Source organism: Neurospora tetraspora (assembly GCF_033439725.1).
Source record: "Neurospora tetraspora strain CBS 560.94 chromosome Unknown B0H65scaffold_1, whole genome shotgun sequence".
In the NCBI taxonomy this organism is placed as follows: Eukaryota; Fungi; Ascomycota; class Sordariomycetes; order Sordariales; family Sordariaceae; genus Neurospora; species Neurospora tetraspora.
In genome coordinates, this window is record NW_026944383.1 from 2,814,577 (window position 1) to 2,840,290 (window position 25,714).

The window sequence follows — 25,714 nt, forward strand, 5'->3', positions numbered from 1 at the left end:
GGGAATTGATATTTCCGTCGGCATTTCCCAAATAGGAAGCGGGGCGGGATAAGGTGAAAGTTTGAAGGTGAAGCCGGGTGAAGCGAAGGCTGGGCTTATGTATGTGGCTTGATTGAGATTGCACATCTAGCCGGTACCGAAGGCGTTGGATTACTGAAGCGAGCCGGGAAATGGTGATGATGAGGGGATGGTGAATACGACAAGATGCAAGACAAACGTAGGCCTTGAACGGATGGCATCTAGGGAATGGGAACCAGTGAGCTCATAAGGATGAAGACGGAAGTGAACATGGAAGTGAACATGGAAGTGAAGGCGACGGATAGAGGTGAGTGGTTGGTAGTTCCGCGGTACATGGTAAGTGGGCACAAGACTCGTATGTTTAAGGGCTCCTAAGTAAGCAGATTACCCCCTTTTTTTACTAAGTGAGTGTATCAACAGAATTTGAAAGCATCAAGATAGCTACCTAGGTGCTTGCTTGCTTGCTTGTTACAGAATCAAAGCGAGCAAGTACGTATGTAGGTATGGCCGTGATTGTGATATTGCCGAGTGCCCGACACTGCATCAACCATGACTGAACCAAGGAAGGCATTTGCGGCGTATGTCCTACGGTCGTCACAATCATTATCTGGTTCGTATGTAGCTTCTAGTTATCGGAATCACTCCCTCGTGATAGGTAGAGTTCAGAGTCCGATGTAGAAATGGAAGTCAGTTCTGTCTTGTCGATGGTCGATAAGACGATGAGAGATTAATTAGATCGAACATGATATCGGATGGAAGTCCGGCAGTGTTGACGATGATGGGTGGTGATAGCCGTCCGTGATAATAGCTGTGGTGATAGTGGTGGTGATAGTGGTTTCGATGATCGGAAGTGGGAAGCAAAGAGGCTTGCATGATGCTGCAGATTTAGCTTGCACATCACGCGCACGCATTTCTCGTGGGCGTGGTGGGAGCGTGGGGTTGTGGTTGAAAACTTCAGATGTATGTATGTAGGGAGATGGAAATGCCGCGCGTACATATGTACTGTATAGACATGCCATGTTGTTCTCTCCTGTGCTGTAGTTGTTCTCTGGTTTGCATCCATACCTAGTTTACGAGGCTGAACGAGAACTGAGATCGTCTAGATCTCGGCGCCGAGTGACATTCTTTTTTTCTCCTAGCTAGAGTACAAAGACACAGCAAAGACACCACCATCAAACTCGTTCTTGATTTCTTAGTCTCGGGCTCATAGGCATCATCATTATCATGGTCTGATGATGAGTGTGATACGGAACTAGCATATTATTCCTGATACCGGTCAACTCACCACAGCAGTTCACAGCTCACCTACTTTGTAGTACTTACCTGTCTGCATGTGCAGTCCCGACTGACATCGTACAGGCACATCATCACCATCATCATCACTGTCGCACGACAGCGTGGGAAAAGGAGAGAAGGGTAGAAAGCGGGACGGGATAGAAATGCGAATGTGTTAAGGGCAATAGCAGGAGAGGTATGTTCATAACCTAATGCAAGCAAAGCCTTGAAATCTTTTTTTCTAAGAGGAAGATACCAGGTTTTGGCTCCGTCGTCCGCCTTGTCCGCTGCCTTCCATCAGTCGGTGACACTCGTTCGTTTCGATCGGGCAAAGGGAATTTCCAACCAATATAAAAAAGGTAAGTAAGCAATCCATCCGTCTGCTGCCAATGTTGACCCGGCAACTGCCTGGCTTTTGTAAATGTGAAAATGTCTTGTCATCTTCTTTTGATTGGAAACCCAAACTATGTAAAGTTGGCAACTTCAAGATGTTGATATTCCCAACCGACCGACTGTTGGATCGAGGTCCCGGATCGATGTCCGGATCGAGCGAACAGCGAACAGAGAAAAAGAGGATATATCCCCCGTTCTACGTCCCATTCATCATTCTTGTCAATGTATAATACCCGTTTGACATAGGGTTGTATATGTTAATGTAGCAGCTGTGCCTGTTACATACTTACATACACACTCGTACAGCACAGGACAGGGCCTGCTTATGTTGGATTTGATTTTCTGCGCAGGTTCACCGTTGACCTGGCAGGTTTAGCGTTTTATGTAGTATGTAATGTAGGATACTACCTACCTAATCCTAATGTCAGGTCCGTCGGTCGGTGTTTTTCTGGGGTTGGGGACAGACCGACTGTTATCGTTGTCAGCAACAGATATGGGTATGATAAGGAGGGTTGGTCAAAATCTCCAAAAACCCACCTTCCAGTTTTCCATGTTTGTTCTTCTCGAGGGTATGAGCATGGCAGGTTATTTCGAGAAAAAGGGACCCTCAGAAATCGGGGCGCCAAACCCCTCCAATCTCGATTTGACATCCGAACTTAACTGCCCTGATTGTGGGACTTGTTTTTTTTCTCTTCCCCTCAGGATCCCTTTTTTTGTTTTCGGGTTGTTGATGGTGATGTCAGACGAACGTTTGTTGTGGTTGTTCGATGAGAACTTTTCGATCAGACCGGACCAGGGGTGGTAAAAACAGGCTTCGGAACAGGTTCATGGCAGAGTCGTGCGGGGAATGGAGATTCGGATTCGATGGATGGAACCAGGACCAGGGCAGACCTGCAGCACCCATCTTCACCTTGCTTGTTATGGCGCGTGGAACGTGCGGAACTTACCGATCAAGATGGTTGATTCTTGAACGGTTTTTACCAGAAGGCGCCCAGAAAACCCAGAAAATTCCAGGTTTGGAGGGAAAGTTGGACCGTTTGGAATGGATTGTCGTCGAGATATCCCATTTTCGGCCGTAAGCCGATGGGGACTCTGGCGATGCAGTCAACGGCGGACCACGGGGACTCTTCTGATCATTGATCCAAGTGATCCCGCATGGAAGCGGGAAAAGGATGCGCAGAAAGATGCGCGCGACCGGGAGTTTTGAGGTTGTTTTCGTAACTTGGCTCGCATCACCGGGGAGCGGCTATGTGTTTTTGTTTACAACGTCCGGGATGTGCGTATGTATCACGACTGTAAATTACATACCGGTAAGTTTGTCGGATCTCCATGTCTTGCCCCGGAGAGTTAAACTCTGGCGGTCACGGAAGAAGCTGGAGATAAAGGTGAAAGCTTAGGGTGGAATATCATGAACTGACCGCCAATTCGACAACATCATGTTGTCGGCCTCGTGGTCTCACAGTTCGTGCCATCAGTCTCACCTTAGGTTCATACACGTAGAGCCAATTGTCCAATGGTGTTTGTGCCCTTTTTCTACCCTCTTTTGCCCGTGGTTTCGTCTTCCCGCTAGTGCTGCCGGCGATGTCTCCGTCGATGGCAGGACGAAGCGGAAGGTTCGAGCAGATGCCTCGCGCCGGGAAGTTCCTGTCTGGGACGATGCGCTCCGCACTTCCGCAGGCCAGGCCCGCAGTCCCCCGCGTGTACCGTACACGGGCTCAGACGATAGGTTGAAGATTCTGAGGAGAGCCTGGAGAGTTTCCCAGGAACAGCCGGGCACGTTGCGGAGAATCTCTTCCACCACTGCACGCGATCGGAGCCGGAAAGTCGACCATCGACCCAACCTCCGGTATTTTGTTTACTCTTAGAGATCGGTCTGGATATGACGCTATGTATGTTCAGATGTTGCTGATGTCGGGTCAATCGCTGGAGATGGTCGCTCGGACTGCCTATCTGAAACATGAGGTGCATAATCTGGAGATAGTCTTTGCTACACATACTGTTTCTGTTTCTGATGTTTTGTGCAAGTTATGCAGGGCCTGGAGTGGATGTCCCAGTGTGGGATGAAGAGGGATGACGTCCTCTCCTTGTTCGCACTCGGGTTCTGTTTGTGGTGTGTGCGTGTGTGAAGAAAAGAGAGCCAGAGCCTCTTGGGACTTTTCGTGGGAATTGGCAGCGATCTTCGGCCAACTGTGGGGCCGGACAAGGGGGAGCCTAAAATGTTAGCGCGGGTGGAGCCTCCAATTCGTTGGCGGGCGCTGTGGACTGTTGTGGACGCTGTCGACGCTCTAGCGAGACGAACGAGAAAATCAAAAGATCGAGACCGCAATCCATTTCAAAAGTGAAAAGAAAACACTGCTGTCGCGCAGTCGCGGTGAAGGTGCAGACGAGGTGAGTTCAAGACACAGTCAGGGTGCAGACATGGTGCAGACATGATGCAGAAAACCCTCGCCAAGCTGAATCACGGCGTGATGGACATGGAGTAATAAATAACGTCCAATTTCAGAGAAATTACCCATCTCCGTCAACCCACGCTGCGCGCTTCTTGGTCCAACCTTGGAGGTGATGGACAAACCGCTGGGGAAAGAGCGAAAGATGGTGTATTGATTGCCGGTGCTGTGTAATCGATTGTACTGTTGCAGCGACAGTCCCAAACACGGTTCGATCTCCTCGTCGTTACTCCACAAGGCGGAGAATTATGAGAGTGCAAAGGGGGGATCTGCTCTGATTTGCCTTTGTCACTCTACCTCGTGGTCTGCCTAGGTGCCAGGGGCAACTGAGGCCGCTGTGAGTGAAAGCCTGAAGCAGATGCTGTCGCCACTCGTGCCATGCGCCGAATCATTCCAGTCCAGTGCGTCTGTTTCATCTTCAGTTGTCGCTCACCACCAGAAAGTTCATGGTGAGATCATGTGGATGGCATCTTGGATGGTGGTCGTGCTGGCCCAGGCCTTGGGAGGAAACCAGCACTTCTCATTGAACGGGAAGCGCCATGACCTTTCGCATTGGCTGTCCGCAGTGCGCCCAAGTCTGGTTCTGTGATCGAGGTATTATCGCATTGCTCTGCAAAAGCAGGCTTTCCGTCCTGCCATTTTTTCCTTCTTTTTCGGGTGTTGCAAATTGTCAGTGTGTGCCGTGGAAGGAGCCTCCTGCCGTGCCACCCCAAAGGGAGCAACAGCCGGCTTTTTATCAAGTGAAAGGACGGAACATTGCAAGTATCGCGAACGAAACAAGCTGCCGCAAAACATCAGGGCTTACACAGTAGGTGTCTGGGTTCATCCTAACCCAACACACGCTCCACGCCGTCACTGTTGTTGTTCCCGTTACTGTTTCGTACTCTTTCCTTTGTTGCCCAAATCGGTCGTGGCGGTGAAATGGCCAACAAGATGGTTGACTGCCGATGGACCGCAAGAAATGGAAGGATGTGACGAGCATCAAGGCCTCTTTATGAGAAAAATCTTTTGTCGCGCCTGATTTCTTTGCAGATTTGGATGCTCAAACAAAATGGGGTACATCGACAGGCACAGGTACAAGGGCAGGTACCTTTCGGTGGGATATCAGACGAGTCCACCGATTCAGGCTCGAGTGCTCCGGGCTCTCATCAGCAAGCCCGAACGGAAAGTATATTGACCGCGTGGTTTGTATGGAAAGGTACATGGATAAGCCAACATTGAAATGAATGACGCCTGGGGCTGCTCTTGGCAATTCCCGCTTCACGCAGTGACGCACTTTCTCCGGTTTGGCATGCGCCAAGATCCACAACTTGAAAGATGCGCCCACCAAAAAAGTCAAAGTGCTCACTGAATGGCAGCCCATCAAAAGATCCGAGATCCACCAGAATGGCCATTTGCAATTTTCAGATTTCGACCGGTACGGCAAGAGTAGATTTCGGGATACCTTTAAGGAATGTTCATTTATCTTGCCGACCCGAGGTCAGAGAAGTCTCGGACCACAGTAGCTGGTCAGCGAAGCGTAGAGGTACGTTTGGTTCTTGTTGAACTTGGTTGAACTCCCAAGGTTGGATGCAGCACAGTCTGGCTCTTGGACTGCCGTGAGCCGAATGCCGTGCGGCTCTCCAAGTGTTTGTGGGCGTCACTGAGAGGCAAAAAGAAGGTGATCTGATAGAAGCCAAGACTGCTGAAAAGTCGTTTTCGGCTTTCCATTTGTCTTTGTGGTTTCCCTGTCTGTCATCTGCCCTGTTCCAACCTCCCGTTTGGGGTCTTCCCCTCCCCCACCACCGTCAGAGGGTTGCCCGCTGTGGTGTTTTGCTTTGGCGTCAGGCGTCTCAGACCCGGCGGCGCAGGGCAATGCAAGGAGGAAAAAGGGAAAGTTACGTTACCGTACGGCCAATACGAGAATGTCCTGTCAGCACCAGCATGTCAACTTGTCAAAGCGACTCGGCAACGGACTACATACCTCTAGTGAGCAGCCGGCAGGGACCAGGGCAACTGTAAGCCCAGCACACGCCATTGCCAACCAAGCTGACGATGGAGCCCTTTCCCCTTCAATCCTCCCCCGGGCCTTCCCAGGTTCTCCCAGACCCAAACCCCGGCCGGCCCTGGGACCTGGCCGTAGGTACCTTCCGTTCCTTCTCTCCTGGCTGCCCTGTCCATGCTGCCTTCCTGATAAGACCCGAGCACATCTCTCCTTAGCTCCGGCCCACCTTTCCTCCCTCTCGTTTCGTTTTCCCGCTTTAATTATTTCCATGTCCAGTTCAGTTCCTCTTTCCCTCTCCTCTCCTCCTAATAATACGAGTGTAGAGGCCGAGGTCCATCTACATGAAGCCGCCATAAGGGTCGTTCCCCATACCTAGACCCCGGGTCACCACCATCATCACCGCATCACGGATATCACGATTCACGGATCACGGCATGGCAGTTTCAGTACAGGCATAGCATTATCCTGCCGTCCTTGTTCGATCCTGTCTGCGCTGTCTCTGCGCTAGGGAGCTTTCACTCCTCCTTCAGCAACATTAGCACCAACCAACCTATCATGGGGAATACACAATCATCAGTCGAAACCCCTGCTCCGAGGTCGTCTCCGAAGTCGTCCCCCAAATCGTCTCCCCAGAGGCTGTCCAAGCCCAAAACCGCCAATCCTACCAACGAAGGCCTACTTCTCTTGAACCCCGGAGGAGTTTCTACCAGTCTAAAACGTCAGAGCGCCGTCTTACCCGAAAATGCAGCTCTCGAACCCACCCCGGCGCCAATAATGCGCCCATCCGCCGATGTGTCCGAGGGTATCCCGGAAGAAGTAGAGGCGGCATTGGAAGAGAGGAAGGGTTCACTCAAGTTGATGCAAGAAAAGGCAACCAAGAGAATGAGTCTGTTTCGGTCCAAGTCTTCGCAGGGGAATCCACATAAGGAAAGGGGGGCCAGTACTGCTCGGCCAACGTCACGGAATTGCACCACAGCCACCATTTCCAGGTCCAATTCCATAACTTTTGAGTCCGCCGCCGCTGGTTATCTGCAGCCACGCCAGGACAGGTAAGTTTCGTTCATCAAAGAGCTGCTTAAAGGTTGCTAACAGACATGTTCCGTAGCTGGGCTGGTCCGCCCCAAACCCGCACAAATTGGAACTACGATACGGCTACTTATGCCTCTCAGCGACTGATTAACCTTGCTGAGGAGCCGGCTTTCGAACACACAACTGCCGTATCCGAGTGCGCAACGACCATGACAGCGCATTCATGGAACGGCGGTGATCATTTTGAGTACAACGGAGCTCCTATTAGAAAGCATTCATGGAACGGCGGGGATCACTTTGAGTACAACGGAGCTCCTATTAGCCGCGCAAACTCCGATCTTTCTCTCTATGTGCCAGTCCGCAGACGATCGATACTTCAGACGCCCGGTGTGGCAACGCGCAGAACTTCTACTAGAGATGGCCTGACCCACTCGCAGTCAGTCCGATATAGCCACCCACAAACGCCGCAGATCTCGCGCCAGCAGTCCATCGAGTCTTTTAGGGAGGGCATTCTGTCCATGCCGCCGCTTGGACTAGATCCCCTGGCTTTACAACGGGTTGTGACACCATGCGAGGACGAATATCAGTCAATTGGAGCTTTCAAGCTGGGAACGTTGCGTATTACCAACGGTTCTGCGAGCCCAATGAGCCCCGAGCTCGAGAGGAAGGGACAAAGGGTGGACTATTTTTCGAGGGTTCAGAGCAGCCTTGATTCACGTGCGGAGGCGTCACAATTCCTCCAGGTCAAAACGCCAGAGCCGCGCGTGGTGAAACCAGCCAACAACGTCTCGGCTGCCCTGTCCCAGGATTCGACTCAGCCTGAGTATTCTTCAAACGAAGTCCTGGACGTCCGTCTGGACCCGAATGCAAAGTCGCAGCCTAGCACATCTCCCAACGGTGATGCAGCTGCGACTGTCGCTAGAACAGATAGCGGATTCATGAGCATCTTTGACGGACCTCTTAACATCAAGCCTTTGGCCAAGGCCGATTCTGGATACAGTTCCAATGTGTCTTTGCGCTCGCTTCACACCAAGTCTCAGACCTTCGAACGGGAGAAGAACAAGTCAAACGAGAAACAGACCAGTCCAGTCAGGGCTCAAGATTTCGGCCTCGACATTCCACTCACTGTTTCTCCTTTAATGACGCCCGAATCAGAGGCGCCTCCACCAGTTCCTGCTAAAGATACTCCCCCGGTCTCTCCTCTCGAGGGAGGCCAGATGTTTGAGAGTCTCCGGAAGAGTCTTTCTCTCCGCGGTCAGCAAGCTAAAGCCGGCCTCCTTACTCCCAAGTCCTCGAAGAAAAGCGAAAAGCGTCCTTCACTGACTGGCAGTAGCCCGAAGTCTCCCGAACTCAACAGCCTTACTCCAGCCAGCACCAAGTCCAGCAAGTCAGATCGTCCGAACTCGGCTCTCAGCATCAGCAGCACGTCACAGAAGCCGAGCAGGCTGCAGAGGTTTTTGAGCGGAGCTCGCCGTCCTAGCGGTTCTCTGACTACACACAGCCGCCATGCACTTGAAGAGGAGGGCGTTCCATCCATCCCGAAGGACGTCGAGCACAAGTTCCGCGAGCACGGCAGGCGCTTTCCCATGACCACTAAGAGGCTGGCTCTCAAGCCCCGTTCCAGCATGGATACTCTCAAGACCATCTTTAGTGTGGGCAGTGTTGAAGCAAGCCTCGAAGCAGTCACCGCCAAGCAGACGGTCACCACCGTTCCTGAGGCGGAAACTGGTGAAGTTGCTACGACCAAGGGTGTGTCCTGGAGAAAGTCGATTAGGAAGTCGATGGCCAAGAAGCCCGTACCCATCAGCAAAGATGATGTGAAGGAGGGCCGCAAAGAGGAGCAACCAGGCGTCTATGATTCGATTCTTCCACCCAAGACTGGAAAGGTCTACGGTACCGTCAAGAGCAGCTTTGGGTCTGAAGCACTCAAGGAGGCGGAAATGACCGACTCCAGACTACCATGCGAGAGGGCGATGAGTCTCACTGTCTCGCTTGAGCGAACTCTCAATATGCAGATGGTTGGAGCGCACTCGAACTTGGCTAGCTTGCCTACAGAACTGCCTCCTGCGTCACTCCCGAGCCCAGTGATTCCCCGGACCATGTCCATGACATTCGACCACAAGACGACGCATAATCAACCACCCGTTAGCATGCAGACGAGACGGACGTCGCTTCGGGTGCCCCAACCTCATCTTCGGCCACAATCGTCAACTTCCAGCTTGAGACATGAGGTCAGCCGTGAGGATATTCACAGCTATCCGTCTGCGCAGTCTAGTCGCAGGCCGAGCAGAGAAAGCATCCACAGCTACCCGGTGCACGAACAGGCAGCTCAGAACTACAGTGCTCACCAGGAATTGGGGACTATCGGCCAGGACTACTTAGGTACTTCGGCTGCTCCTCCCCAGATGGACCCTCGACGACTCGCCGCGTTCCGGCAGCGCCAGAATACCTTGCCTCCTACCTACAGAGTTCCCGACTGGAACCCGCCAACCAGGAGCGAAATCAGCCGTCAGTCATCCATGACATCTTCGAATGGAACGAGTCGTCACGATTCGCTTCAAGCAAGTCGTCACAACTTGCTTTCGGCACAGAGTCAGGACAGTAACGGAATCCAAAGGCCGAGCAGTGCCCAGCCTCGCCATAGTTCCTACATCCAGCGGACTCAGACGCTTCGTCATAGGCCCAGTCATGACGCTTATCAGCAGTTGCGCCTCCAGAATTCTAACCCTCCGGACATGTCAAGTGTCTACGGAGTGGCGGCAAACGACCCCTGGAGCAATCCCAACATTGACTACAGGGGAGTTCAGGGGCAGATGGTGCCTGACAGCGCATACCTGCCCTACGTCCCCCGACAGACAGGCCATCACAGGAAGCGCAGCATGAGCATGCAGACTTCGCATGGTCCTAATCCGCCTTATCGGATCCTTCACAGCTACAACTCACCAGCTTACCGCAACGCCCCCATCTGGGGCTAATGTTTTTTCAACATTCCTTCTATCTCTTTGTGTCATCTTTCATCATCTCATCATATCTCTTCGATCTTATCATTGATACCACATCATGCATACTTGGGCGTTCATGGAATCTAACTCGCCAACCCACTTATTCACTGCTTTTCAGAGCATCAACATCTTTTCCTTATCCTTTATTATCTCTTCTCGTGGCTGGCTACAAACACTACGACATTTTGTCTAGCAGTCTCTTGTTCTTTTTCGGTTCTGGCTTGGGGATCTGGCATCATCATCACATTTATCATATTGGATAATCATCTTGAATACTATCCATCGCCATCGCTGGCGAGGAATTTATACATGTGCTACTCGTACATAAGGTACGTTTACACATAACTATCAATACTATTATACCCAGGGGAAACAGGGAACGAGGGGAATAGGAGAGGGGGGAAAGGAAGGAATCAAGGGGATCACGACCGAGGGGCAAAAGGTCGCTGGAAGGATTGCTTGGGTTTGGGAGGAATTGCTGGGAAGACTTTCAGGATAGCTGTTCCCACCTATTATGAGGGGGATGCAATATATGTGATTTACCTTGGGGTAACTTTACATACGTCCTTGCTATGCAATTTCTCTGTGCTGATGTGATGTAGGATGCGAGGTAATGCTAAGCGGACGTGAAGTTGATGGGCATTTGTAGCACGAGTGCGCTCACCTATCTGCTGGGGCTTTATGAAGCCCTGCATTGGACCTGCATTCAACAACCAATCATCAGCCCGATTAGCTCAGCTGGTTAGAGCGTCGTACTAATATCTTGTCTTCGAGATATCAAGTCCATGCGAAGGTCAACAGTTCAATCCTGTTATTGGGCATTTCTTTTTCTTTTTGCCACATCTTTTCATTTTTGTTTCTAGTCGTTTTTATCTCTGTAGTTGCTGTTGTCATTTTGGTTGTAGATGGTGAAATGGTGAGGTGGTGAAATGTCCGAAATGGGTAAATAATCTCATGATGCCTCTGTGATCCGAGAGGCGCCGCCTACCCTATGTCGGCAACAACGGGATGAATAACTTCGCGTAATCAACCAACGAAGATTTAAAATACTTAGGCCCTGATCAGCAAACTGCACGCCCGGCGAGTGCAGACGTAAAAGAATACTTGAGAGGTGTGGAGTCGGGTGGGGCGGAGAGGAAGTATCGTCGTCTGCACGCGGTGTCTGCACGCGGTGTCTGCACGAGCTCTTACGAGGGTGGTCTGGGGACTATTGTTGGAAACACCAAAAAACCGTCAATAAGGGTTGGCGTGTAGACGAAACTCAGATTGCTATTGGTGCTTGGCTTGGAGGTGGATAGGGTGGATCAATCGGTACATTGTGTCTTGGCGAATGCGCGTGCAGAGACGACAATTCCAAGCTTAGCCAAGGCGCTAGAAGAAAAAAGGCACGGGCGTCGACGAAAGAAGGAAAGCGACTTTGGTAAAAGAAGAGGTTATCCATTTGCAACTCGTTGAAAACCCTCTGCACGAGCCGGGCGTGCAGTTTGCCGATCAGGGCCTTAACAACATCACTTCACTTCGCAACTCAGCGTCATCTTTTCAACTGATCCTGATGTTTCTTTCTCGAAGGAAAGAAAAGTAGAACAACATCGACAACACTGGTAGGTAGAAACCGTATCGCGCTGCAAAAAGAAAAGTGACGTCATCGGTTATGCGCAACACCCACCACTTGCACTGATTAACACAGTTCATGTGAGCGGTTGAACATCTGAAGATCACTGTCGGAGATAGAACGTCAATCAATCAATCAGTGTATCAGTGTATCAGTCCGTCAGTCGGTAACTCGACAAGTCCGACAAGACCTATCAACCAGTACCGTACCGGTGTGTTAACAGCACCCACCAGTAACTTTCCAACTCGATTCACCACTAATAGTGATCACTGATCAGGCCTGATACCTAGTTCTAGTGATCTACCAAACCGAAACCACCAGATCAGATCAGATCGGTTCCCGGTTCTCCGTGATCTTATACACAAGCCAACAACAAACTTTGAAGTTTCCGGGGGAAAAAAAATGACGTCCCTCTCCCTTTCCAAGAAAGAAGCAGAATCCCAAGTCCGCTCCTGGGGATTCTCCCACGTTTTTACGTGGACTGATGGTGGTGGTGCTCGTATGTCTTTTTCTTTTTCTCCTCCCTTTCCTCCCCTCCCTTTTTCCCTTCCCCTTTTACCCCCTTTCTTTCCCTCCTTCACCTTTCCCCCTTTCCCCTTCATACACTTCAACTTATCACGTACTAACTAACAACCATACCGAAGACTACGCCCCTCACAAACACTCCTCCCTAACAACGCACCTCATTCTCTCCGGCTCTTTGACTATCGCCTACCCGGGCTCAGAAAAGGAGAAGACGACGCATGGACCTGGGGAGAGACTGGATGTGGACGCCGGGCAGGTACATGAGGTTTGGATTGGAGGGGAGGGGTGTACTTATGTTATTGGGGAGTGATTACAGTGGGGACTGGAGTGATGAGTGGGTGAGTGATGGGTAGGTAAGTGGATGGTGTGAAGAATGAGTAAAGGAGAGGAGAGTAGTGATAATTGTATGAGAGAATGGAGATGAGATGCTTTCTCTGAACTCACATTTGATAACATAACATACACCATACCAACCGGAACAAGGTGATACCGCTAACCTCACATCAGATATTCTTGCACGGATGGTGAACATGACCAGGTTGCGTTAAATCAATATCACTTTTATCTTAACCAAATCCTACCTATCCATATATCCGATTATGTCGTCCCATACTCCCTTCGATGCGCCGCCTGCAATCCTTTCGATGAGGGCTAGCATCCAGTAACCAAAATACGACGAAACATCCAGCACTATCGCAGTACCCAAGACCATTTCCCATCAGTTATCCTAACTGACCCCGACGCCGCCGTTCCTGACCTTATCTCCATCCACCTCATCCTCAACTCCCACGAACCCCATCGCGCCCACCGTCAACCCGTTTGCTTCCTCCTCCATCAGCTGCCCTCTCTATCCTCCTATCCTCTTCATTTACCCCAGCTACTCCCGCCTTACTTCCCCGTCCATGTCCTCCCGCTTCACCATCCCCATCCTCTCTCCTCTCCCTATCCTTACTCGCCGCCCCACTCCGTCCCTCGTCTCTGTCCCTGTCTCTGTCCCTGTCCTTGACCTCTTCTTCTCCATCCTCCTCATCATCCTCATGACCTTCGTCATCATCAGCACTACTCCCCGCCCTACTTCCTCCTCTCGTACTTCCCCTGCCAAGATCCCTCAGCAAAGTCCCCAGACTTTCGACCAGTGGAGGCAGTGGTTCGCTTTCGCTGTGTGAGAGCGAGGGGAAGTTTTCGCAGAAGATGGAGCAGGCTGTTTGGAGGGGTAAGGTTGGGTTTGCAAAGAGGGATTCCACTATCGGATGAGAAGAGGGAGTAGCGTTGCTGTTGGAGAGACCGGATGAATGAGATGGTGGCTGTGGTGAAATGGTGAGTGCCGGAATTCCATGACCTGTTCGTAGGAACGTACGTATCTCGCGACTCTCTTCACCGTCGAGGATCGCGAAGGGAACGTCCGGTGGTTGTTGTGGATGTGGTTGTTGGTACTGATGAGGCGGTGGTGGGGGTTGTTGTGAAGGTAGTGTCTGCGAATGTGGGTGTTGTTGTTGATGAGGCATCTGCATCTGATACCCATGACCGGACGGCAGCGGAACCGTGACAGAGGACCTCCTCGAATCCTCCATTCCACCGCCGGTGAACGGCTGCTGCCCATGATGACTCACCCCAAAGCCTCCGCTAACCCCAGGACCACCACCACCCATCTCATGCTCTCCACTACCCCCAAACTGCGGCGGCAAGCCCGGCGATCCTGGATTTGGACCACCCAGCAGTCCATAAACCCACAACGTCAAACTAGCAAAATACACAGCCATAGCATTAAACCCCCTCAGTCCCGTCGGAGGCAGTCCCCTCGCTACTCTGAATACTTGTCCAGCATGCCAAACGGCATATCTGGCATCTGTGCTCCTCACCCATCCTCCACCTCCTGCTCCGTTTCCTTCTCTCCCAGTGCCTGGATCATGGTCTTGGTGCAAAAAGTGGGCAGACGCCCTCCTCGCTTCTTCCTCGCCTGCCTTCCCCGCAAAGGACTGGAGCTGGTTGAGATCCACGTGCAAAGCCACCATGAACATCTCAAACGTTATCGGCAAATTGGAGTTTGCGATCGATACCGGCGAGGGGACGTTAGGGCCAGGAGAGGTGGCATTAGACCCTCCCGGCGCCGGAAACGGGACTGGATACCGTCTATGCGAGACTGGAGTGTACGGCTGGCTCTTGTGCACGTAAACGACGGTGGTAGCAAAGTCCTGCGCGTCGCTGTAAAGTTCCCGATGCATGGACTTGAGTAACTCCCGATGGTTCGAGAAATTACGCTGAGAGTAATGTCCGTAGTTGCCTGACATGCTCGTGACGGTGGAGGGCTCTTGGTAGAACCTCATTCCATAGCGGTAAGCGGAGATCTGGCCCCAGAAGGCGTGGAGAACGGCGGTATTGACGAGCTCGATGTCAACAAAGTCGACGAAGTCGTCGAGCAGGCCGGGACAGTGTATGATTTCGTTGAGACGTGGCATGGGCCGGTCGGGAGGCGGTGGACGTTTGATAAAGTGCAGGTCACGCCAGGCTTTGGCGGAGGGGGCTTTCCAGAGGTCGCGTGAGGAGGGGAGACTAAAGCAGAGTTCGGTGAAGGAGAGGAGGGGTGTGGTCTGAAGGGTGACAGAAGTTTGCACATCATGAAGGAACATATGCAGGGCAAGTCTGTACCGTTAGCGGGCGTTTTCCTGTAGGATGACCGTTCAACATACCTCTTGTAAGACTCTCTATTGATAAACACCCGCCATTTCCTCTCCAACACCTCTGGCGAGTCCGAAGCTTGAGGAAGAACTGTTGGTAAGTCTGCCTGTGTATAGACGGCAGCGGTATAAACGCCAGCACGGCGCATCATCTGTCCGTTCCTTGGTCAATATCGAATCCCTGGTGGAAAGGAGTGGCAACCTACAATCAACAGAGGCTGCAAAAACGCCTCCGCCAATTCCGTTTTCCTCTTAAACCCGCTCCACATGCCAATAGCAAGGTGCAACGCAAAAGTCTGAAGACATTCCAGCTTCCGAGTATTCGCATTTTGCGATTCGAACTATTTGTGTCCCATCGTCAGTCAAATTTTACCCTACCCCCAAATGGAAGAAAACTCACCAAACTAGCCATCCTCGTCCTTATAATCTCCTGCATCGACAACCCAAACTGCCAAATGGCCGGGACCGCAATAAAGCTCGCCCCATTCGCCACGATCGCACCCAGCAGTTCGGGCAACATCTCGGCCGGGTTCAGCGAAGGCGAGTGTATCCAGCTATCGCACTGGTATTCATCATGCACCAGGTGGGCCTGCAGCAGGAAATTGAGCAACTCCAACGACGGGAACGACGGCACACGGTGGGGATCGTTTATTTGCGACAACACTATCGCGAAGAGCCGGTCCCGGGTGGTTGAGTCGATCTTGATCTTGCTCATCAGGTTTGATGGCCGGCTGGGGAGTCGGGACTGAGCGACAGCTGCCACGGCGTCATTGTCGAGATTTCGGAGCCCCGCTTCCGTCTCTTTGCGCACGTAGTCTTGTTTATCGGAGGGCTCCCAGAGCCAGGGGGACCGCTTGAAGGCGGCGTGGCGTCGGGCTGAGTCGCGGTGGCTCGCCTTCCTGTGGGCTGTCGGCTTGGAGGACGTGGTTGCGGTGCCGGCGGTGGATTGCGGGCTCTGGCTGTAGGAATCGACTTGGGGCACGGAGAAGCCGTCGAAGTTAATGTCCCAGGAGGTGAAGTCGATGTCCTGGAACCAGGGGTTTGTGGGGTTAGAGTGAATCGGGTAGAGGAGATCCTCGGGGAGGCCGTTCATCATGGGCCCCGCGATCAGGTCGAGGTGATTGAGTGGCTCGACCCCCTGATGTGGATGGTGATGCGCAGGGGGATACGGGTGGTGTTGCTGGTGTTGTTGAGGATGATGTTGAGGATGGCCATAGGAAGTCGACTGCTTAGCAGGGGGCATGCCGTAACCACCGTTGAAGCCACCAGAAGTCGACGACATGGTCCCGTCGACAGGAGTCATGGAGGCCGAGGCGACATTTGGGGTGCCATGTTCGGAGGGCGTGAAGACAGAACCGGCATCGGTGCCATCTGCCGTCCGGTATTGCGGTGTCTTCTTGTTGGAGGTCTCGCAGACGAGGTTCTTGAGCCGACAGCGGGTGCAAGGTTTCATATCATCGCATTTCGCTTTGGACGTGGCGCAGTTGAGGCATGCTTCAGCGGCACGGTCGCTCCGGCGGATTATGGTCCGTCCTTTACCATCGTTGTCCCTGTCGTGTGTTGTCTCGTGGCGCGTGAGTAGATCTCTGGTATGGGATGAAAGTTAGTGACCGTATACATCAGACCAATGGGGAGTGGAGCATTGGGCAAACAAAGGATGGGCGTTCCATCCGATCCGGAGGTGGGACCGGAGCGGAGGCGGAGCAAGACAGGGCAAGACAAGACAAGACGATACGTACGCGCGATTGAAGCGCTTTGCACAGCGGGTGCACTGGTACTGGCGGGCATTCTCATGGGAGCGCAGGTGACGGGTGAGGTGGTCGGCGCGCTCATAGACGCGTTTGCAGACGTGACAGACGTGGTTGGAAGTCGAGGCCGAGGCCGAAGGTGGAGCCGACTCGGTCTTTGGCCGTTTGGCTCGAGGCGGGCCCGGTGTTTGCTGCTGGTGGCCGTGGAGAGTAGCGTCAGGGAGAGGAAACGTCGGAGGTGGATGTGGGTTGGCGCTGGCGGTAGAGGTCGAGGTAGTGTTGTTGTTGGTGTTGGTAGTGCCTCCGCCAGCGGAAGCCGCACCAGTGCCATTCCCAGTCGCATTCCCGGTGCCGGACGAGTTTGGAGACTGGCGATAGTCGAGCGAGGACAACAGCAGATCGGAGCCCGCGGCGTCACACAATATGTCGATGCCGTTCTGCTCCGTCATGGTCATGGTTGCTTGAGGCCGAGGGTTGCGCTGAGACCTGACAGGCGAGAATTGCAATGCAAAGACGCTGGTCAACAGTCCAACATCCCTGGTCGTCCACGCTGTCAATGTGTGTCAATGTGTGCCAATGGCTGCAAATGGCTGCCAATGCGTGTGTTGCTGTCCGGAAAGTGGAAGTTGTGGTGGAGGCCAAGAGCTAGCCGAAGGAACCAGTGGGGCCGGCCCAGTGGAGGATAGGCCCCTGTCGGCTGTCTTGGCTCTTGCTCTGAGCCCAGCCCTGTTGCCCAGCCCTGTGCCCTTTCCCAGCGGGGCCTTCAGGGGCCTGGGCTGTCTGGGCTTCTCCCCATTTTCCCCGGATCTGCCCGCCGAGGTGGCCATCAAGGTTCCATTCCCCACCTCCACCATCCCTTTGCGTGGACCCTTCATTTTTATCATGTCATCATCTTCACTCATCTACAAATAATCAAGCATTATTTTTTGAGCGATAGCGAATTTGATACCAAGCCCGTGCTATATGGCCCTTTTCGCTGTTCGATGATATACATTCCAGGTTACGAAAAGACTAATACCGTTCACTGTCTTGGTGCTCCGTAGAGAACGGTCACTCTTGGTGAACGGGTTGCTGAACAAGGTGCCGGCATGATTCCCTCTCTATTGTCCATGAAATCCCAATTTTCTGCTCGTCGTTAGCTCCATCTTCATGCCAGAGTCTCGAAAGTTACCTAACTGCTCCTCTGGGTGGTCTCATCCGATTTCGGCATGTGATGCCATATCTCTCCAAGCTACTTTCTTTAGTACACGGTAGAAGGTAGCACCCAATACGAGGCCCTCGCCTGTTGTGTCTCGCATCTACCACCTTGCCCATTCTAGAGCCCTCTAGAGTTAAGCTTCTTCCTTCAGTGGTGTAGTGTAGTGCCGTCTGTCGTCATACTTGTATGCTTATCTCGGCTCAGTAGTGTTAAGTTCGTCCCATGGCTCCATGGGTTACATCCATCATCCATCCAAGCAGCGCCCGCTCGTGGCCACCCTTTCAGTTACAGGGGCTTTCCCTGGTTCTCAGCGACGGGATCGACCGAATGCACCACTGGATGCCCCTGTGGGCCTAAAGGTACCTAGCCCGATGTCATCATGGAACTGAAAGGGTGTCCGAAGAGGTGGAGACTGGGGAACTCGGGGATTGCAAGTTGGGCTCTCTAAACTACTGTGTAGAGTAGGGTTTTGTTTACTTTCCCCCTTTTTCGGTTCTCTTGGTCTTATTCTTCTGGATCGGATGAAACCCAAGTTGTTCTCTGGAGAAGGAGAATTGCTTGTAGTTCCCAGTGAGGTGAGGTCATGATGCACTTCGCCATTGTTCTATAGTATCTTCCTTTTTGTTCCGTCATGTCTTGCTTGTTATGTGTTTTGATTCTTTTCAAGCCGCCTCATCTTGCCCAACCATCTACGGACCTCCAGTACGACAGAAGAACCACCGTTGAGGGTCATGGGCTGATTTCTCCATGTTTTCCATCTATCTGGGAAGCACTCGGATATGAAAGGATCTACACCGGTCGCTGTGTGGTTTCGGCCCTGTTTTTGGTGTTTGGTTGTCTCTTGTGGTTGTGGTTGTGGTTGTGGTTGTGTGTCTGTGTGTCTGTGTGTTGGTGTGCCGTCGTGTTGGTGGTTATGTTAGGCTGGTGTGCCGTGCCGTGCCGCGTCATGTTGGGGGATTGGTGGTTGGTGAACCGTGTCTCTCTCTCTCTCTCTGTGGGTGTGTGTGTGTCTGTGTTCAGTAATATTCTTCAAGTTTCCTTTTTGAAGATCCTATAGACTGCCGATTTGGGTGTTGTTGCCCAAATTCATCATGAGCTTGTAACCTCGCATCGATGGCGTTGTTTTTGTTGTCTGCCTGGAATTTAATTTAGATATATGGATGTATGTGCTGTGTAGGGAAACACATTGTATTTGCTGGATCGGTTGGTATATCGTGAGTAGCCTGTGTCTCGCCTCATCCTTACTGATGGGTCCTGTTGTGTTATTGTGTTATCGTGCCACGAACAGCCTCCTCTTTTTTCATATTTCCTTTCTCGTTGTCGGAAGTTGGACCCAAGTGTTTGCACATCCGTGATGTTGTACCTGTCATCCTCACGGTCCATTCAGTGTAAGCTGATATGAACTGGAGGAGAAACTGGCAGTGTCACCTCGGAGATGTGAAGAGATGAGTTGACGTGCGCCACTCAATCCATGATAATGGCATATCAGTTCCGTCAGTCCTATTTCCTGTTACACCGTGTTCTTCAACAGGAACTGTCGAGGTTCGGGAATGGTGTTTCAAGCTTCCATGTTAGTCCTCACTTCTGAATTGCCAGCAGTCCTGGCCCAATAGGAACCCTTCCGGTACACTCATGCAGTGGTTGAGCGAGTGTCATGGTTTCTCCATAGGTGTACTACTCTTGTGTGCGCGTGAGCGACATGTAGTGTTTATTATCTCTTATTCCCAATCTAGTTCCCAACTCATCCTTTCGGATATTCCATCGCCCCTTTTGTATAGTTCCCTCCCTTGATGTCTATCATTCTGTGCCGGATTTCCACCTGATTGGCCCTCCCTTTAAGCCATGCCCGTAACACCGTGACCCCGAGGATGGAAAACGAAAATCAAGCAACCCGAAAAGGCAAGGGTATCAAAAGGTCTCCCCCAAGTCTAGCATACTTCCCAACTCCGACCCGTTGTCGTCCTTTTTTATCCATTCCGAAAACCATGGCGTGAGGAAAAGAAAAGCCCCGTATTAAGTCCTCCGCGGTAGTTCTGTTGAAATGATGGATCTCGGCATTCGGCTTAGAGGCACTCATGCCTGCAGACGGGGCAGGCACGGCCTCGGATCACCCATGTCTCAGTGCCCTTCTTGAGACACTCTGGGCAACGAACACCGGGGAGCTGTGAAAGCATGACTGTTAGTCACTGTATTTACCACATGGTAGTGTTGCACTGCATATCAACCGCACCAACCGGACCGCCACCCTCTTGTATGTAAGATACAAGTAACGGAAACGTGGGGTGGTGGCCCAGGTGGGTAAGGGTATCAGTGAACTGTCTTGGTACTCACATTGGCAAAGTCAACCAAGGCTCCCTGTCCCTGACGGTTGACCAGTTCCTGCTGCTCGGGCTTGTTCATGTTGTAGTGGCAAGCGTGGGCGGGGGCTGAGTGGCACATGTTTGTAGTGTTTGTAGGTTTCGAAGTGAGGTTATGGGGTTGTAAGATGTGAAGTGATGAAGTGTTGAGGTGTTCAAGGTCGTGAAAGCGTATAGGCTTGAGTGTGCTTGTAGATCGCTCGAGTGGTCGATGTCCGATGTTGATGATGCTGAGGAGGAGGACAAGAGCAAGCAGAGGGCAGGTCTATATATGCATTCCTGGCTGATGTAGCATGAAGCCGGACTCTTTCTCCCGGAGCCGGCGACGAGGCGGGATTGCGTTGGCGACGGGAAGGATAAAGGAAGCTAGGATGAACCGTGATCGTTCTCGAAATCTTTGGACGGGAGGCGGCTGGCGGTAAGGGAACGGAGATGAGGAACCAAGGCCATATACTGGTGAGGCTCGTCATGGACACGAGGGACGATAGGGAGCCGTCGTCTGATGGACGGCGTCTTTCCGACGGCGAGACAGAGGCTCGACGGTTTTATGCATTAGAACTGGCGTACAAAAGACAGCACACAGGTGGGAAAGTCGAACGGCCGGACCGGGATCTCTCTCCGGGAAACGGCAACGACATGTCTCCGACAAACGATTTCCATGGGGGGCCGGTACTGGCCACCAGCCCACAAGCTGGAAGTGGTGACAAGATGGGAGACAGACCCGCCGGGCGAAAAGCACTCGTTTGGTCGTTGGTGAAATCACAGCTTTGTGTAGATGCTGGCCTGCCATTGGGCAACAGCAGCTGAGGTAGGACAAGGTTCTCCGAGGTCTCCATATCGCGTATGTCTTGCTCCATCGTTCAAACAGTCGAGTGAAGCAACTCGCAAACCCATGAACCATGGCCAGGCAAGGACCAGGTGTGATTTGGTTCCTGGGCAGCTTTCAACGGTTGCAGCAACTGACAGCGCACATAATAGCTTGGTAGTGTGCCATCTATGTTGTGTAGCGCACTGCAAGGCGAGGCTAGTCTGGTTTAACTCTGAGACAAGTGCCGTTTGCGCAGGGCTCGCCGTCTTCCGGGGAGTCGCAGGAAAGTGAAAAGTCCAGGGCATGTTTCTCTCCGACATTGAAGCCTGATCATGCAGCTTGTGGCTTGCTGCAGCGGTCCTTTGACTCTTGTAGTAACTTGTACACTGGCACAGCGCTAGATAGCGCATCGTTCGAGCGGTGGTAAGTGGTGGTAGCATCACCCACTCTCGGTCCGTCATCTAACTAGAGTAAGTGTTGTACTGTGCTCGTAGTAGCTTGGAGTTCCACTCATCCCTTTTGTTTTTCTTTGAGAGATTGGTTTGCAACAACGGGACCACGGGGCAAGGGATGTGAATTGTGACCAGTCAGTAAAATCAGTTGGGACGGTAATGACAAAAGTCCAAAGTTTGACCAAGTAGAATAATCTGATGAGAAAAAAAAGATGGAGATTTGCTTGGCAGAAAAGAGCCCCACAACCACAACCACCAAGAAAAAAGAAGTCGTGACGGGACAGTGACAATATCGCTCCTTCCCTTCTTCCACCTCCGCCAACAAGAACAGATGATGGCGGCAAGAACCTGGAATTACCCAAGAAAAATCTGCCCGAATTAGTGCTACGTGTCCGGTGACCGCCATCTTCTCCCATCCACCCCCGCCCGTCTTTTTCCGTCTACTCTTTCCCAAGAATTGTAGGCCAAAGTGCCAACCGACCGACGTCAAGTCGACAATTGAGCCTCCAACGACACCATTATCCACATTCCCGACTTACCGCCCGTCGTTGTTCGTTGCCCGAGAGTCAATACGATATGGCTCATGGAGGCTGTCCGGCTTCCCCCTTCTTCCGTTTACACTGTCAATGGCCTAAGATCACAATGACCCCATGCGCGTCTGGGTTCAATTCCCGAGCAGACGGTTAACGTCCAACGCCATGGTCGATGGTGATTCGTCCGTCACCATGAACCTCTGCACATCACCCATCAGACATCAAACCACCCAGCCAACAGAAAAAGTTTTTTTGCCAGGATCCCCGAGGTAAAAAAATACTGGCCAACAGGACAAGAGAAGACCATCGTCTGCCCTCCTGGTCATGCCCTCGTTCTCACTTCAACCGTTGCCCAAGCGAGACAGAAAATCAGCAGATGAGACCTCTGGTGGAATAAGCCACACCCACTCGGTTCAAGCTAGACATTTACCGAACCCATCGTCTAGTTCCCTTAGCCCAAGACGACTTCGGCCGGCCCATGATCTCCAGTCTGGGGAGCCTCATGCTAGTCAAGTATACGTCGTCAAGTCGTTCTTTTACACATCACCTCAACCCCGCACATCTAACCACCATCTGGCCCCTTGATCTGCTCCTCAACCTGGTTTTCGATGTCGTGTCGACTCAACTACCGACTCACTCAAGGGGCCCACGAGCCCACTGATATCATATCCATGAACATCACTGCTGGCCTCTTCTCCACAACTCGAGCTGCGATTACCATATGCTATCTCGATATCATCCTTGATCCAAATCCTTCGTTGGCGTTTGTCAATTCACCATCGGGGGTTGTTATGCCAGCTGTCACCGTCTATACACTCGCGATTCGAGTATCCTGCAACCGCGTACCTGCAGCCCAACAGATTTCAGAGAAACACATCGATTGATATCTTTTTGGGCACCTCGGGCTACCCTTTTTCGGCCCTCCTAAAACCGGCAAGGGGCTTTCGCTTGACATGATGCTCTCAAGACTCCCGGTGGACCGAACAACAGCGAGACCAACAACGGGGAACGTCAAGCCCCTTGTCGGCTTTAACATCGGTTACACTAGCGCTCCTACATCATCGTCTTCGCCGTGCTCCCGTGACATCAACCATCATCCAGGAACGCTCTTCTGAAACCAGTAACAGCCATTGATAGCCTGACAGGCTGCCGACGAGTTCGAAGATCAGTCGGGGTACAATTGAAGCTGTACCGCATCGGGCAAGCTCTGGCGAGAGAGAAGGGCTTAACTCATATGCCCCACCCAAATCTCAACGTGATGACGATGAGACGCTTCCCGAATGCCATCGCGGTGATGAGATATCTGGCATGGCGACAACCGTGGACCAATGCTAGACTTCATGTTGAGAGGACTCCCAGCAATGGCAGAGCGTGCGATATCGCTGACTACCCAAACTTGCACACATACATCACACAACGTTGCTGACTCTTCAAAAGATATCCCATCCTCTTTCTTACCCTATGCTTCACGAAAGAGCTTGAAATCGGTTTCGATTCAACACCGGGATCTTGCGTTTGCTATACAGATTGAATCTCTCCTCTCCGTTACAACGTTCGGGACGCCTCCAATCTGCCGCCCACCTCGTCCCGACATGTTTGCACCAAATAATCGCACACTGTGTACATGCAAGAACAACGGTAGGAAGGCTTGTTCACTGTGTCAGACAAATGATCTGATAATGGTGCCCCATCTTCAAGACCCCTGCCCGTCGTTGAGAGTCTCGATATCTCTACGCGAGCATGAACAGATTGCCTAGACTGCCATTGAATATTTACTCACCAGCAGGTGAGATCTAGGGGTCCCTGAGCTATCTTGAAGCTCCCCCAACCCTCGGTCGTTGGTACTTTCGGGCAGCCGTGCCCTTTCAGAGCCCTCTGACATAGTTTACAACCAAATCCGAGGAAAGTCTCTCCTACACGGCGCAAACATGGAGCAGAGGAGAAATATCCCAGCCTCTGTGTTGCACGGAAACATCTGCCAACGGGAAATTCGTGGCCTGCGGTTGTGGTTACGGAAGGATGCATCTTTCTCCTATCCTTCCTTCCCCTTCCCTTCCGTCCTGGAACCAGACTGTCGGGAACGAATTAACTCGCAGTCCTTCGCCGTCTGTTCCATCATTCCATGGGCTTTTCGCTTTCTTCCCTTCACGTGGCTGTAAGTACGGTAAGTACGCAAACCGGCCTGCCCGATCTGCCCGTCTTGGCCCGGCGGCACTCCGTTTTCCGTTTCCCCCGTCACCTAACCTCGCTCGCTCCGTGTCACTCCGATATTGGCCAAACGTCGGGTGCCGTCTCCGATATGAAGGCCGGAAGGGAAGGGAAGAGATATGACGGGTCCCGAAGATTTCTGACAAGCAACACAAGCAGCGGAGAATTTTTGACACCTTGGAAAGGGTCGTGTTATCTTTTCGGCCTTGACAGAAAGCTGACAGTAAGATGACATGATGCTTCCCCTTCCCGAGCTTTATATTCCCCATGATAATAAGTAGTTGGCAAGAATCATGGTGTACCTAAGTTGAGCAAAGAACCTACCTACTTCGTACCCAATGACTTCCATCATCCTGAACGGGGACCTCTACCACAATTGACAATGAAGATGGGGGGAAAAAAAAAAAAAAAAAACAATCCCAATGAATGAGTGGATCTTGCAAGATAACAAGTCTGACAAACTCGGCATGTCATCACAACAGTAGAACACAAAAAAAAATATTAAAAAAATGGCGATAAATACTTCCCATAGTCGCCTGTTCATCTAATCATGTTCGATAACCTGCCTCAGAAAGACAAAAAGAACAAAAGGCTTCAAAAACATACCAAACATGTCTATACACACATGCACACACATATGCACACACACATGCACACACACATATACGGACATAATCAAAGGACAAAAAAAAAGCAGGGAGGAAAGGGGATCCAACAAAAAAAAGTAGCAGATGAAGAACTCCATCAGGGAAAAAAACAGAGAGGAAGAAAAAAAAAAAGTAAAAGAAATGCGCCAGCCGCGAATCGAACGCGGGGCCCATCGATGGCAACGATGGATTTTACCACTAAACCACTGGCGCTTTTTGTTGTTGTTGAATGTTGTGCGTGAAAACTCTGCTTATGAGGGTGGGAACAGTCAGGGGTTGTGAGGTCAGGATGGCCTGGTCGTTGGTGGATCACGGTTGCTTTCGGCACAACCTCAACTCCTCGGTCAAGATCCAACAGCGAACACAATTTGTAGGGGAGTGTACACTATGATTCAAGAAATGCGGGACTTTTATTGGTTGCCAAGAGAAGTTAGCTCGGGATGGTCGCGTATTTGTTGCTATATCTTACTGTCATTGGGATGGGGAACGAGAAAGACGAGATAAGTACATCAAAATGCACGGGAGGGAAACTGTGTAGTAGTAAGCAATTGGCTTTGTTCATTGCTGGCTCATTTCATCACCAGTCGCTCCACAGTCTTCCAAATTTGAGGACTGACTGCTAGCTGCCAAGGGTATCCTTTAAAAGAGTAAACACGTCCCATCCAAGAACTTCAGAAAAATTCCGTATCCTATCCTCCACATTGTCTTGCCTTCCCCAGTCAGAAATAGATCGCTCTGTACCTGACTGGCATCCCATTTTCCACCCAAAAGTAATCAAAACGAATGCATTACCCATTCAATTC

General features: G+C 51.7%; 6 protein-coding genes and 2 non-coding genes across 8 annotated transcripts; 4 read left to right on the forward strand and 4 right to left on the reverse strand.

The window, feature by feature from the left end:
- The first annotated feature begins 6,583 nt into the window (after positions 1-6,583).
- On the forward strand, positions 6,584-10,541 carry B0H65DRAFT_24837 (uncharacterized protein). The gene is made up of 2 exons (XM_062822428.1): positions 6,584-7,166; positions 7,223-10,541. The coding sequence occupies exons 1-2, from the start codon at positions 6,673-6,675 to the stop codon at positions 10,119-10,121; spliced, it is 3,393 nt and encodes a 1,130-aa protein (XP_062686166.1). The 5' UTR covers positions 6,584-6,672; the 3' UTR covers positions 10,122-10,541.
- A 330-nt stretch (positions 10,542-10,871) lies between these two features.
- On the forward strand, positions 10,872-10,969 carry B0H65DRAFT_t10. Its single transcript has one exon. It is a non-coding gene; the product is annotated as a tRNA-Ile (tRNA).
- A 944-nt stretch (positions 10,970-11,913) lies between these two features.
- Positions 11,914-12,762, forward strand: B0H65DRAFT_24854 (uncharacterized protein). Its single transcript, XM_062822432.1, has 3 exons — positions 11,914-11,971; positions 12,038-12,259; positions 12,405-12,762. The coding sequence occupies exons 2-3, from the start codon at positions 12,163-12,165 to the stop codon at positions 12,593-12,595; spliced, it is 288 nt and encodes a 95-aa protein (XP_062686167.1). The 5' UTR covers positions 11,914-11,971; positions 12,038-12,162; the 3' UTR covers positions 12,596-12,762.
- A 62-nt stretch (positions 12,763-12,824) lies between these two features.
- Positions 12,825-17,311, reverse strand: B0H65DRAFT_449723 (uncharacterized protein). Its single transcript, XM_062825970.1, has 5 exons — positions 16,700-17,311; positions 15,361-16,546; positions 15,167-15,301; positions 14,973-15,112; positions 12,825-14,925 (listed from the first exon to the last, which is right to left on the reverse strand). Exons 1-5 carry the CDS (start codon positions 17,161-17,163, stop codon positions 13,065-13,067), a joined length of 3,786 nt encoding a protein of 1,261 aa, XP_062686168.1. The 5' UTR covers positions 17,164-17,311; the 3' UTR covers positions 12,825-13,064.
- Positions 17,312-18,331: 1,020 nt separating this feature from the next.
- On the forward strand, positions 18,332-19,152 carry B0H65DRAFT_24902 (uncharacterized protein). The gene has a single exon (XM_062822438.1). It carries the CDS (start codon positions 18,538-18,540, stop codon positions 18,961-18,963), a length of 426 nt encoding a protein of 141 aa, XP_062686169.1. The 5' UTR covers positions 18,332-18,537; the 3' UTR covers positions 18,964-19,152.
- An 817-nt stretch (positions 19,153-19,969) lies between these two features.
- B0H65DRAFT_544085 (uncharacterized protein) lies at positions 19,970-20,345 on the reverse strand (the record flags this gene model as incomplete). Its single annotated transcript, XM_062829267.1, has 2 exons — positions 19,970-20,068; positions 20,238-20,345. 2 exons carry the CDS (start codon positions 20,343-20,345, stop codon positions 19,970-19,972), a joined length of 207 nt encoding a protein of 68 aa, XP_062686170.1.
- A 4,310-nt stretch (positions 20,346-24,655) lies between these two features.
- On the reverse strand, positions 24,656-25,092 carry B0H65DRAFT_449727 (uncharacterized protein). The gene has a single exon (XM_062825971.1). It carries the CDS (start codon positions 25,083-25,085, stop codon positions 24,813-24,815), a length of 273 nt encoding a protein of 90 aa, XP_062686171.1. The 5' UTR covers positions 25,086-25,092; the 3' UTR covers positions 24,656-24,812.
- Positions 25,054-25,124, reverse strand: B0H65DRAFT_t59. The gene has a single exon. It is a non-coding gene; the product is annotated as a tRNA-Gly (tRNA).
- Between the last annotated feature and the right edge of the window lie 590 nt (positions 25,125-25,714).